At 37.1% G+C, this 15,990-nt stretch overlaps 1 protein-coding gene across 1 annotated transcript in view; it reads right to left on the bottom strand.

The window, feature by feature from the left end:
• Window positions 1–13,016, bottom strand: part of LOC112073180 (metabotropic glutamate receptor 7) — a 45,355-nt gene extending 32,339 nt beyond the window's left edge. Inside the window, exons 1-3 of the mRNA XM_070440060.1 lie at window positions 13,010–13,016; window positions 12,594–12,729; window positions 5,949–6,103 (exon numbers count right to left, since the gene is read on the bottom strand). Of these exons, the coding sequence (XP_070296161.1) occupies window positions 5,949–6,103; window positions 12,594–12,729; window positions 13,010–13,016 (298 nt within the window). The remainder of the gene's footprint in view (window positions 1–5,948; window positions 6,104–12,593; window positions 12,730–13,009) is intronic.
• Between the last annotated feature and the right edge of the window lie 2,974 nt (window positions 13,017–15,990).

The following is a 15,990-nucleotide window of genomic DNA, read 5'->3' as shown; positions in this document are numbered from 1 at the left end:
ACTTTATTTCTTGAACTGCACTGTTGGTTGAGGGCTTGTAAGTAAGCATTTCACGGTAAGGTCTACACATGTTGTATTCGGCGCATGTGACAAATAAAGTTTGATTTGATAGAACAATGTTTAGTTAAAACACAGCACCTTCGTCATAGGTAGGATGGTAGAGGGAGGAGGACAGGGGGGGGAGGGAGGGAGGGTGGAAGAGGAGGAAGGAGGATGGGGAAGAGAGGAGGAGGGAGGCTGGGGGAGAGGGTGGGGGGAGGAGGGATGATGGCGGAGGAGGAGGGAGGGAGCGAGAGAGGAGGGAGGAAGGGAGGAGGAAGCGTGAAAGGGTTTCTGTCCGGCTGAGTGAGAGGAGAAGGGATGGATGCTGGGTTTGGACACACACACATACACATACACATACACACACCCACAGCATCAAGCAGAGCTGTGACGGGGAGCCTGGCTGAGTGAAAAAGAGACTGATGGCTGGTGGGCTCTGGGCTGCTGGAGGTTAAGTTGGACGGGCTCTCCAGTTGTTCAGCCTGCTGTGTTCACACCACATGCAATGGCAATTAAGAACACAACACAAATCTCCATCACTTGTTGTTGGGTTGGGTAGAATAACACCACATGGCAAAGAAACAAATGTGTCTGAAGTGTGGCCTAAATGATGCATATGTTGAAAGAAGAAATCTTGACCTGGCTAAAATAGAAAGGCAGGATGTCCAATTATCCTACATGTATAATTGCCTGCGCGCGTAATGGCTTGAAGGTCAAAATACCACCCCTCATCACTGTCAAACGCTCCCTAAAACACTTCAGCGAGCAGGCCTTTCTAATCGACCTGGCCCGGGTATCCGGGAAGGATATTGACCTCATCCCGTCAGTAGGGGATGCCTGGTTGCTCTTTAAAAGTGCTTTCCTCTCCATCTTAAATATGTATGCCCCATTCAAAAAATGTAGAACTAATTACAGATATAGCCCTTGGTTCACCCCATACTTGACTGCCCTTGACCAGCACAAAAACATCCTGTGGCGTTCTGCATTAGCATCGAATAACCCCCATGATATGCAACTTTTCAGGGAAGTCAGGAACCAATATACTCAATCAGTTAGGAAAACAAAGGCTAGCTTCTTCAAGCAGAAATTTGCATCCTGTAGCACTAATTCCAAAAAGTTCTGGGACACTGTAAAGTCCATGGAGAATAAGAACATCTCCTCCCAGCTGCCCACTGCACTGAGGATAGGAAACATTGTCACCACCGATAAATCTACAATAATTTACAATTTCAATAAGCATTTTTCAACGGCTGGCCATGCTTTCCACCTGGCTACCCCTACCCCGGCCAACATCTCAGCACCCCCTGTAGCAATTAGCCCAAGCCCCCCTCCCCCCGCTTCTCCTTCACACAAATCCAGACAGCTGATGTTCTAAAAGAGCAAAACAATCTGGACCCCTACAAATCAGCTGGGCTAGACAATCTGGACCCTCTCTTTCTAAAATTATCCGCAGAAATTGTTGCAAACCCTATTACTAGACTGTTCAATCTCTCTTTCGTATCGTCTGAGATCCCCAAAGATTGGAAAGCTGCCGCGGTCATCCCCCTCTTCAAAGGTGGAGACACTCTAGACCCAAACTGTTATAGACCTATATCAAACCTGCCCTGCCTTTTTAAAATCTTTGAAAGTCAAGTTAACAAACAGATCACCGACCATTTCGAATCCCACCGTACCTTCTCCACTATGCATTCTGGTTTCCGAGCTGGTCATGGGTGCACCTCAGCCACACTCAAGGTCCTAAACGATATAACCGCCATCGATAAGAGACATTAATGTGCAGCGATCTTCATCGACCTGGCCAAGGCTTTCGACTCTGTCAATCACCGCACTCTTATCGGCAGACTCAATAGCCTGGCTTCTCAAATGACTGCCTCGCCTAGTTCACCAACTGCTTCTTAGATAGAGTTCAGTGTGTCAAATCGGAGGGCCTGTTGTCCGGACCTCTGGCAGTCTCTATGGGGTGCCACAGGGTTAAATTCTCGGACCGGCTCTTTTCTCTGTATACATCAATGATGTCGCTATTGCTGCTGGTTATTCTCTACGCAGACGACACCATTCTGTATACATCTGGACCTTCTTTGGACACTGTTCCAACAAACCTCCAGGCAAGCTTCAATGCCATACAACACTCCTTCCGAGGCCTCCAACTGCTTTTAAATGCAAGTAAAACTAAGTGCATGCTCTTCAACCGATTGCTGCCCGCACCCTCCCACCCGACTAGCCTCACTACTCTGGACGGTTCTGAGTTAGAATATGTGGACAACTACAAATACCTACGTGTCTGGTTAGACTGTAAACTCCCCTTCCAGACTCACATTAAGCATCTCCAATCCAAAATTAAATCTTGAATCGTCTTTCTATTTCTCAACAATGCCTCCTTCCCTCATGCTGCCAAACAGACCCTCGTAAAACTGACTATCCTACCGATCCTTGACTTCGGTGATGTCATTTACAAAATAGCCTCCAACACTCTACTCAGCAAATTGGATGCAGTTGTCACGTTCGTCATAAGGAGTAGACCAAGATGCAGCGTGGTATATTTCCATCCTTTATTTTGGAATAGAAAACTTAAAAGAACAAAACGAACAAACGAAACGTGAAGCTATAATAATGCTCACAGGCATAGATAGACAAGATCCCACAAAGCACAATTGGAAAATGGCTACCTAAATATGATCCCCAATCAGAGACAACGATAAACAGCTGCCTCTGATTGGGAACCATAACAGGCCAACATCGACATATAATAGCCTAGATGACCCACATTTAATCACACCCCGACCTAACCAACATAGAGAATAAAATCTCTATGGTCAGGGCGTGACATCTGTCCATCTATCACAGTTCCATCCGTTCTGTCACCAAAGCCCCATATACTACCCACCACTGCGACCTGTACGTTCTCGTTGGCTGGCCCTCACTACATATTTGTCGCCAAACCCACTGGCTCCAGGTCATCTATAAGTCTATGCTAGATAAGGCCCCGCCTTATCTCAGCTCACTGGTCACCATAGCAACACCCACCCGTAGCACGCGCTCCAGCAGGTATAGCCAACACTTCCTTTGGCCGCCTTTCCTTCCAGTTCTCTGCTGCCAATGACTAGAACGAATTGCAAAAATCACTGAAGCTGGAGTCTTATATCTCCCTCTCTAACTTTAAGCATCAGCTGTCAGAGCAGCTTACCGATCACTGTACCTGTACACAGCCAATCTGTAAATAGCACACCAAACTACCTCATCCCCATATTATTACTTACCCTCTTGCTCTTTTGCACCCCAGTATCTCTACTTGCACATCATCATCTGCACATCTATCAATCCAGTATTAATGCTAAATTGTAATTATTTCGCCTCTATGGCCTATTTATTGCCTTACCTCCCTACTCTTCTACATTTGCACACACTGTACATAGATTTTTCTATTGTGTTATTGACTGTACGTTTGTTTATGTGTAACTCTGTTTGATTTTGTCGCACTGCTTTGCTTAACTTGGCCAGGTCGCAGTTGTAAATGAGATCTTGTTCTCAACTGGCCTACCTGGTGAAATAAAATAAAAATTTATAAAAAATAATTGCATGTCACAATGCCACAAATGTATCTGACAGTGATATACATAGATTATATTATTGGTACTCTCTCACGGCTGTAGGTCTGGGTCTGGGTTTGTCAGGAGAAATAGCATGCTATGTCAGCTAGAAACTCCAATGTGGTTTTAACTAAATGTGGCTCTATAACTCGGGGTGATCTGTGTGTTCTAAATGTGGATCTATGACTGGGGTGTTCTAAATGTGGATCTATGACTGGGGTGTTCTAAATGTGGATCTATGACTGGGGTGTTCTAAATGTGATCTATGACTGGGGTGTTCTAAATGTGGATCTATGACTGGGGTGTTCTAAATGTGGATCTATGACTGGGGTGTTCTAAATGTGGATCTATGACTCGGGGTGATCTGTGTGTTCTAAATGTTGATCTATGACTGGGGGTGTTCTAAATGTGGCTCAATGACTGGGGGTGCTCTGTGTGTTTTAACTAAATGTGGCTCAATGACTGGGGGTGGTCTGTGTGTTTTAACTAAATGTGGCTCAATGACTGGGGGTGGTCTGTGTATTTTAACTAAATGTGTCTCAATGACTGGGGATGGTCTGTGTGTTTTAACTAAGTGTGTCTATGACTGGGGGTGCTGTGTGTTTCAACTAAATGTGGCTCTATGACTGGGGGTGCTGTGTGTTTTAACTAAATGTGTCTATGACTGGGGGTGCTGTGTGTGTTTTAACTAAATGTGGCTCTCTGATTGGGGTTGCTTTGTGTGTTATAACTAAAAGTGTCTCCATGACCGGGGGTGCTGTGTGTGCTGTGCGTTTTCCCCTTCTCTCTCCCTCCCTCCAACCCCAGGGTCCCGGAAACATCCATTTCCATAAATCATTTGTCAAAAAAAGAAAAAACTATTGCTGAAATCATCAAAGGGAGACCATTTCGTAACTTGGCACCTGTGGGTTCTCCCATGACCAATTACACCCACAAGCTCAAGGTCACAGACTCCCAACAACTCCAACTCAGAGTCCCACAGTTTCATCTTGCTTTTCTGACTGGCCTTTTTGGGGAGGCTCAGGCACGAAGCATCGATGACTCTCACTCAGTAGTAGACTTTACCCTGCAGGGATATGTGCCAAATGGAACCCTATTCCATATCTAGGGGACTACCTTTGACTAGAGCCCTGTCAACACTTGTAATGGCCCTGGTTGAAAGTAGTGCACTATATAGTTAATAGGGTGTCATTTGACATCAAGAGAGACATTCAGAGAAGTTGTGATCTACTGTAATACTGACGACTGGTGGTCATCGGTAATACACCTAACTACATCACACACACACACACACACATGCACACGCATACCATGCCTATATGTATGGGGTGGCAGGGCAGCCTAGTGGTTAGAGCGTTGGACTAGCAACCGAAAGGTTGCAAGTTCGAATTCCTGAGCTGACAAGGTACAAATCTGTCGTTCTGCCCCTGAACAAGGCAGTTAACCCACTTTTCCTAGGCCGTCATTGAAAATAAGATTTTGTTCTTAACTGACTTGCCTAGTAAAATGTTTTATTTTATTGTTGAATATATAGGTCAAGAAGGTAGAAACATATATTTCTATATTGCATCATATCTTGCAGTATATCTAGCAAATACAGCTCTAAAAATATACCTCACAACATACACTGAGTGAACAAAACATTAGGAACACCTACTCTTTCCATGAACTGGACCAGGTGAATCCAGGTGAAAGCTATGATCCCTTATTGATGTCACCGGTTAAATCCACTTCAATCAGTGTAGATGAAGGGGAGGAAACAGGTTAAAGAAGGATTTTTAAACCTTGAGACAATTGAGAAATGGATTGTGTGTGTGTGCCATTCAGAGGGTGAATGGGCAAGACAGAATATTTAAGTGCCTTTCAACGGGGTATGGTTGTAGGTGCCAAGCACACTGGTTTGAGTGTGTCAAGAACTGCAACGCTGCAAGGTTTTTCAAACGCAACAGTTTCCCGTGTGTATCAGGAATGGTCAACCACCCAAAAGACATCCAGCCAACTCGACAACTGTGGGAAGCATTTGAGTGAACATGGGCCAGCATCCCCGTGGAACATTTTCGACACCTTGTGGAGTCCATGTCCCAACAAATTGAGGCTGTTCTGAGGGCAAAAAGGGCGTTACCTGTATATTAGGAAGTTGTTCACTCAGTGTATATCTCAATAAATCTCAAGACAAATAGCGAAGGATTTGGGCTGTACAATATTCTTCCACAGTCAAGGAGAGAAAGGAAAGAGAGGGGACAGAAAGACAGCAAGCAGCGTTTTTTTCTCTACACTAAAAGTCATTCTGAGCAGGTTGTTTCTGCAGGCACAACCTACCGGCAATGGTTGTTCTTTTTGGCAGGATAGTGACAGCTCCCACTGCTGCTTCTTCTAGCTGATGGACAGGGCTGTTCTTGGCTCCCCAGCTGTCTGAACCGATCCACAGGAAATGACCCACCTGGTCCGCCCTCTTACTGGCATTCAGGATACCCCTGCAATCAGACACATATATGACTTAATATAATATAATAAGATAGGACCGGATAGGATATGACAGGATAGGAATGGATATGATATGATAGGACAGGACAGGATATGATAGGACAGGATAGGATAGGATATGATATGACAGGAATTGGACAGGACAGGATATGATAGGACAGGACACGATATGATAGGGCAGGATATGATAGGATAAGATAGGATATAGTCAAAATTGTATTTTTGCTCTGCATCCTCCCAAGGCCCCCAAGACCTATGTGAAAATATCACACCACAACACACACCACACAAACACCACACACAACACACACACACACACACCAACACAACACAACAACAACACAACACAACACCACACCACACAACACACGACAGCAGGAATCACAGCAAAGTTATTTCAAACGGTAAGATTGTTCTGTCATCACCCCCTTGTACTCCTCAGGAACGTAGTTTTTCTGTTCTGTCTTCCGTTCAGATTTTGTCTGTACAGAGAGATCTGCTAGTGTGAAGAGATGTTTCCTCAAATGAGACCAGGAAGTTTGTTATATTGTCTGACAGATAAATCAACAGATGTTAAATTGTATCCGTTTGGATTGGATCTACAGATTAACTAATTCTGTATCACAAATTGAATTAATCAAGATCTTGTGACACGACTGATACATTAGTACAACATCTGTAATATAATGATATACTATATATACAGTACTACATATAACGCTAAATATAGTAGTATACTATACTGTATGCTATACTATTGTAATGAATACTCAAGGGGGAAGAAGGTGTAGATTCACCGCGCGGAGCGCATCAGGTGTTTATTTTCCTTCGCAGACGGCAGGAATCGTGGTCACAGGCAGGAAATGGTCATACACAGGTGGACAACAGGCAGGTGAATCAGAACTTAGAACTGAAGGGCAACTGGTTCTCACAAACGATCTAAAAAAGGCTTAGTAGAGTCAAAATGAACAATACCTCACAAAGGCACAAACAGAATGGAAATGAACTAAATAAGGAACTGATGAGACCCGAGGTGAGAAACGAACACCGGTGAAATCAATGAACAAAAATGAAAGACAGGACTACGTTCCAGAACACAAAGAAACAGGGCTACGTTCCAGAACACAAAGAAACAGGGCTACGTTCCAGAAACAAAGAAACAGGGCTACGTTCTAAGAACAAAAGAAACAGGGCTAGTTCCAGAACACAACGAAACAGGCTACGTTCCAGATCCACAACGAAACAGGGCTACGTTCCAGAACACAAAGAAACAGGGCTACGTTCCAGAACACAACGAAACAGGGTACGTTCCAGACACAACGAAACAGGGCTACGTTTCAGAACACAAGAAACAGAACACAAGGTTACTAAGAAAATAAATACAGACTATAACGCTCTACTACGTATAAGCTCAATAATATGCTGTAAAATATAATATAATATATAGTTAGTATATAAAAGCTATATCTACATATAATATATAAATTATGCTGTAAAATATATAATTATAGTATACTAACTAATAGACGTATACTACGTATAATGCTATAATAAATGCTGTAACATAATAATTTATAGCATAGTATATATAACGCTCTAAAGCTACGTGATAATGCTATAATATAATGACTGGTAAAAATATATAATATTTATATATAGTATACTATAATATAAAAGCTATACTACATATACATACTATATGGATAATGCTGTAAATAATAATGTAATATAATAGTATGCTATACTATAAGTATACACGTATATGCTATAATATAATGATGTAAATATAATGTATTATAGTATCACTATATCTATAACGCTATATCTAATATATGACTATAGATATAAATGGCGTAAAATAATAATATATATATAGTATACTTATCTATAGGCTATACAGTATATCTATAATATATGCTGTTAAAAATAATAATATAAATATATATAGTAGACTATAAGCTATAAGCTATACTACATATATACTAATAAATAATGCGAAAATATTAATATAATTATAGTATACTATAGACGTAAACTACATATAATATATAATATGATGCCCTGTAAAATAATAATATATATCATGTTATATACCATAACGCTATATCTACATATAATACTATAATAATCTGTATAATATATAATATAATAGTATATATATATAAGCTATATAGTATAATGATTATAAATGCTGTAAATAATATATATAATAAATAGTATACACTATAGTATCGAGCTATACACGTATATACTATATATATGAATGTGTAAAAATAATAATTAATAGTATACTATTACACTAGATGGCTCTAACTTAAAATAATATATAAATATAAGCTGTGAAATAATAATATAATTGTGATAATAATACACTATAATGTAATGTACATCTACACAATACTATAATATAATCACTGTAATAATAATATATATAGTATATACTATATATCACTATACCTGTAATGCTACACTACACAATATATATAATATGAATGCTGTAAAATAATATGTTAATATAATAGTATGGCTATTACACTATACTTGTAATGATACTACATATAATACTATTAATGCTGTCAAAATAATAATATAATTAGAGGTATATGTAATGCGTATACTATGTAATGCTAATAGCTACATATATTATATATATGATGTGGTAAAATATAATATACTATAGTAGTATACTGTATGCTATAGCTGTAATCCTATACTACATATAATACTATACATAGACATGCTATACTAATATTGCATAATATATGCTGTAAAATAATAATTAATATAATAGTATACTTATAATATATGCTATAACGACAATGCTGTATATGCTATATCGGTATAATGCATAAAAATAATAATAGAATAAATGTATCTATACATACAAGCTATAGCTGCATATAATGCTAGTAGTATACTGCTGAACATATATCTGATAGCTAGATATAATACTATACTATAAATGCCTGTAAATATAATACTATAATATATATAGTATACTACTTACACTATACTGTTCTGCTATACTAATAATAATTATCTATAATATAATGCTGTCATATATAATTATATAGATTAGAATACTATAGTAACTATGTCTGTAAGTGCGATACTAGCATATACTATTAATATAAATCTATAGCTTATGAGTATACACGTATAATGCTATACTATAATGGCTGTAATTAATAATATATATATAGATAAGTTATAGGCTATACTGTTAAACACTATAGCTGTAATGCTATAAACTACATATAATACTATATGTAATGCTATATCTATAATGCTATAGGATAGTGCTCTAAATATAAGAGTATACTATACAGCTAAACTATAGCTATAATGATTAATACAGAACGTAATGTCTAATGCATGACTTACTATAATAGTGTATAATACTGTCATGATATTATCTATAATGCTATAACATATCCATATCTCCGTAATAATGGATAATATATATGCTGATCTAATGCGTATTTGCTGCATGCTATACTATATATATTACTACATATGTGCTATAGCTATAATGCTACTTTTGATATTTACGTCGTATGCTATATATGCTATACTACATATGAGTGTATACTATAATGGCATACTCTGTTATAATGATATAAATATACAGGCTATCATACTTAACAATATATTATGTCATCATGGAAATATAATGCTCTGTAAATAAATACTATCTCTTGTATTAATGATTACTAAATGCTAGACACTATAATGATACATTCGTATAATGATACACTAAATGATACTCTGTATAAAGATACAGCTATAATGATATATTCTGTATAACAATGCGATATTCGTGGATATATCTCAGCCTGATATGCCATAATGATATACTGTGTATGTTGAGTATACCTTAATGATATTCTGTATCATTGATATGTTATATGATATGTCTCGTATATCTGACATTGATATACTATAGCTATATGATTATATAATGCTACACTATAATGATATCATCTGCTTGTATATGATATACTATATATGATATAGATATGGTACTATTGTACATTGTAACTATAACTATATATACTGCAATGATATATCTATAATGTACACATAATGATATACTCTGTTAATGATATACTATATGATATACTCTGTATAATGAATATACTCTAGTAATAATGATATACTATAATGTCTGTACTTGTGATCATATATAAGGTATACTGTAACTATAATATGGTACTCTTATACTGAGATATACTCTATAATGATTACTAACATATTGATATACTAAACATTGAATACTCTGTAATTGATATCTATAATGATCATACTCTGTATAGCATATACTATAATGGTATACTCTGGTATATTGATATACAATATGATGTTACTAGTACATTGATATACTAAGATGATATACTTTATGATATTACTTGATATACTCTGTATAAATGATATACTCTGTACATTGATATACTATAATGATATAATATAATGCTGTACTATAATGTAATAACATAATGATATGCTATAATGCTATAATATAATACTATACTATAATGCTATACTACAATGCTATACAATAATACTATACTATAATACTATAATATAATGCTATACTATAATGATATCCTATAATGCTATACTATAATGCTATAATATAAAACTATACTATAATGCTATACTATAATGCAATACTATAATACTATAATGTAATGGTATACTACAATGGTATACTGTAAATTAATGCTATAATATAATGCTATAATATAATACTTTACTATAATGTATGCTATAATAATATAATCTACTGATATACTATGATGCTATGATGTAATACTATACTATAATGTCATACTGTAATACTATACTATAATACTATAATATATTGATATACTACAATGATATACTGTAAAATAATGCTATAACTTAATGCTATGCTATAATGACATAATATAATGCTATAATGTAGTACTATACCTTAATGTTATACTATAATACAATACTATACTATAATACTATAATATAATGCTATACTACAATGATAAAATATAATGATATAATTTATTGCTAGAATATAATACTATACCATAAAAATATACTATAATGCTATACTATAATGCTATACTATACTATAATGCTATGCTTTAATATAACGATACAATATAATGGTACACTATAATACTATAATGTAATGATATACTATATTGCTATAATATAATACTATACCATAAACAGTATACTATAATTCTATACTATAATGCTATACTATGATATAATGCTATACTATAATGCTAAAATATAATGCTATGTTATTCTGTTATATTATAATACTATACTGCTATACTATACTGATATAATATACTGCTATACTATACTGATATACTATACTGCTATACTATAATGCTATACTATAATGATATGCTTTAATATAATGCTATACTATACTATAATGCAATAATATAATGATATAATATAATGCTATGCTATGCTATAGTACTATACTACATTATAATGCTATACTATAATATACTGCTATACTATAATATAATGCTGTACTATAATGTTATACTATAATGCAATACTATAATGTAATGCTATACTATAATGCTGTACTATAATGTACTACTATACGGTAATATAATGCTATAATATAATGCTGTACTATAATGTTATACTATAATGCAATACCATAATGCTGTACTATATTGTAATGCTATACTATAATGCTATACTATAATGCTATACTTTAATGCTGTCATTTAACACTATACTCTGTATAATGCCTTAATACACTATAATGCTACAATATAATTCTATAATATAATTGTATACTATAATGCTATCCTATGTACAATGCTGTAATATAATGTTATAATATAAAGCTATAATTTAATACTATGTACTATAATACTAATGCTTTACTATAATGCTATAATTTAATACTACACTATGTATAATGCTATACAATTTCGGGTTGGACCTTGTGTGAAATTGACCAATAAGGTGGTCTGAAGCTGTTTCAGCTGCTAGAGGAATGCTCATCAGAAAGAGAATTCCACAGACTGAGTTCAATCATTTATCCTCCCCATGTGGTTCCTTGAAACAACACTCCAACCCCCTTTGATGAAGACCTAAAGGTTCAATACTTTGTTTCAATAAACCAACAAAACATTTTGTGTGGAGTCTTCCTTTCCGCAAACACAGGGATAAATCATTGAGCTTGTTGTCACACAGTATGCTTGTTGAGATAATGAACAGGAGATGCATAGTGGTGTGACAATGGCGCCTGCTCCGAAATGCATCAGTATTAAATTAAACCTTATTGAAGTGAAATTCAGTTGCCGAACTCCTGAACTGTCTTTTAGCTTTTCAGTTTTAATTCCCAAGGTACTGAGCAGCCCTTCAGTGGTACAGATAATATTTGAAATCTTGGTTAGAGCGCTAGCACACAGCCAATACCTAGGCTTTAGCTCAAGGGGATAATAACTAGTGGACACATACCGTATGTCCTCATCTGAGGTGAAAAGGACGACTGCCCGAGCGTAACGGGTGTCCAGAAGCAGCCTGACGATCTTGTCGAAGTTCTCCTGCTTGTGATTGTGAGGGATCTTCAAGGACTGAGCGATGCAGATCCCACCTGAAATGAAAAGTAATGAGCTTCAGGTGAGGTACCTCAAATTGGGACAATCACCTTGAACAAGAACGTTACCTACTAAAAACTACAAACATTACATCTGTAAAAACTAAATAAAATCTGTAAAAATGCAATAAAATCTATAAAATGTCAAATAAACATATAACCTATGAACTTCCAGTTTGTGAAGCAAATTACGTAAGGACCACCTCTGTGCAGTTATAATGGCCAGACTGCCCCCCCCGAAAAAAATATATTCCTCAAACCACAGCCAGCCAATTACCAAACATCCCCATACACATTGATTTGAACTTTACAATGCTGTACAATATGAAAAATGGCACATAGACATGTTGAAAATAAATAAAGGTGGGCTATACATCAATGTTGATTCAACCAGTGTGTGTCCAGTGGGAAGGCTTTTGCACACAGTTATGCAATGCATTCGGCAAATATTCAGACCCCTTGACTTTTTCCTCATTCTGCTACGTTACAGCCTTATTCTAAAAAATGATGAAATTGTTTTTATTCTCCTCATCAATCTACACACAATAACCCATAATGGCAAAGCAAAAACAGCTTCTTTGACATTTTTGAAAATGTATTAAAAATTAAAAACTGAAATATCACATTTACATAACTATTCAGACCCTTTACTCAGTACCTTGTTGAAGCACCTTTGGCAGCAATTACAGCCTCGAGTCTTCTTGGGTATGACGCTATAAGCTTAGCACACCTGTATTTGGGCAGTTTCTCCCATTGTTCTCTGCAGATTCTCTCAAGCGCTGTCAGGTTGGATGGGGAGTGTCGCTACACAGCTATTTGGCTGGGCCACTCAAGGACATTCAGAGACTTGTCCGGAAGCCACTCCTGCATTGTCTTGGCTGTGTGCTTATGGTAATTGTCCTGTTGGAAGGTGAACCTTCGCCCCAGTCTGAGGTCCTGAGCACTCTGGAGCAGGTTTTCATCAAGGATCTCTCTGATATTCGCTCCATTCATCTTTATCTCGATCCTGACTTGTCTCCCAGTCCCTTTTGGCAGGCTGTCATGTGTCATGTGCCTTTTACTGAGGAGAGGCTTACGTCTGGCCACTCTACCATAAAGGCCTGATTGGTGGAGTGCTGCAGAGATGGTTGTCCTTCTGGAAGGTTCTCCCATCTCCACAGCGGAACTCTAGAGCTCTGTCAAAGTGACCATCAGGTTCTTGGTCACCTCCCTGACCTGCCTTAATCCCCCAATTGCTCCATTTGTCCGGGTGGCCAGCTCTAGGAAGAGTCTTGGTGGTTCCAAACTTATTCCATTTAAATGATTGAGGCCACTTTCGTCAATACTGCCCCCAAAAAATTGGTACCCTTCCCAAGATCTGTGCCTCCACACAATCCTATATCGGAGCTCTATGGACAATTCCTTTGACCTCATGGCTTTGTTTTTGCTCTAGCATGCACTGTCAACTGTGTGACATTATATAGACAGCTGTGTGCCTTTCCAAATCATGTCCAATCAATTTAATTTACCACAGGTGGACTCCAATAGAGTTGTAGAAACAGCTCAAGGATGATCAATGGAAACAGGATGCACCTGAGCTCAATTTCACGTGTCACAGCAAAGCGTTTGAATACTTATGTAAATAAGGTGTTTCTGTTTTTTGTTTTTTATAAATATGCAAATATTTATAAAATCCTGTTTTCACTTTGTCATTATGTGGTATTGTGTGCAGAATGCTTATGAAAATGTTTTATTTAATCCATTTTAGAATAAGGCTGTATTGTAACAAAATGTGGAAAAAGTCAAAGGGTCTGAATACTTTCAGAATGCACTGTATGATGAACAGGGATAGAAAGTGGCAGAATATATTTCACTGAGTCCATATTCCTGTCACAAACCACAACGTTTAAGTTGGGAGTTAAAACATCTCTGTTTGGTAGCATGGTCCTTACTGTAAGAAACACATGTCTAGCTAAATAAATGTTAAATAAAAAAAAAAAAAAATAGAAAGGGCTAAGACAAAGTCAACATCACACAAACATGGCTCACAGAAAGGGCTAAAACAAAGTCAATCATCACACAAACATGGCTCACAGAAAGGCTAAGACAAAGTTACTCATAACACAAACATGGCTCACAGAGAAGGCTAAGACAAGTCAATGATCACACAAACATGGCTCACAGAGGGCTAAACAAAGTTACTCATAACACAAACATGGCTCACAGAGAAGGCTAAGACAAAGTCAATCATCACACAAACATGGCTCACAGAAAGGGCTAAGACGAAAGTTAATCCTCACACAAACATGGCTCACAGAAAGGCGTAAGACAAAGTTAATCATCACACAAAACATGGCTCACAGAAAGGGCAAGACAAAGTTAATCCTCACACAAACATGGCTCACAGAAAGGGCTAAGACAAAGTTAAATCTCACACAAACATGGCTCACAGAAAGGGCTAAGACAAAGTTAAATCATCACACAAACATGGCTCACAGAAAGGGCTAAGACAAAGTAATCATCACACAAACATGGCTCACAGAAAGGCTAAAACAAAGTTAACTCACACAAACATGGCTCACAGAAAGGGCTAAGACAAAGTTAATCATCACACAAACATGGCTCACAGAAAGGGCTAAGACAAAGTTAATCATGACACAAACATGGCTCACGAAAGGGCTAAGACAAAGTTAATCATCACACAAACATGGCTCACAGAAAGGGCTAAGACAAAGTTAATCATCACACAAACATGGCCACAGAAAGGGCTAAGACAAAGTTAATCATCACACAAACATGGCTCACAGAAAGGGCTAAGACAAAGTTAATCATCACACAAACATGGCTCCACAGAAAGGGCTAAGACAAAGTTAATCATCACAAAACATGGCCACAGAAAGGGCTAAGACAAAGTTAATCATAACACAAACATGGCTCACAGAAAGGGCTAAGACAAAGTTAATCATCACCACAAACATGGCTCACAGAGAAGGCTAAGACAAAGTTAATCCTCACACAAACACTGGCTCACAAAAGGCTAAGACAAAGTTAATCATCACGACAAACATGGCTCACAGAAAGGGCTAAGAAAAATTAATCATCACACAAACATGGCTCACAGAGAAGGCTAAGACAAAGTTAATCCTCACACAAACATGGCTCACAGAAAGGCTAAGACAAAGTAATCATCACACAACATGGCTCACAGAAAGGGCTAAGACAAAGTTAATCATCACACAAACATGGCTCACAGAGAAGGCTAAGACAAAGTTAATCACT

This window comes from Salvelinus sp. IW2-2015, unplaced genomic scaffold, assembly GCF_002910315.2.
Source record: "Salvelinus sp. IW2-2015 unplaced genomic scaffold, ASM291031v2 Un_scaffold2180, whole genome shotgun sequence".
Lineage (NCBI taxonomy): Eukaryota > Metazoa > Chordata > Actinopteri > Salmoniformes > Salmonidae > Salvelinus > Salvelinus sp. IW2-2015.
This window is presented reverse-complemented; position numbering and strand designations above follow the sequence as displayed.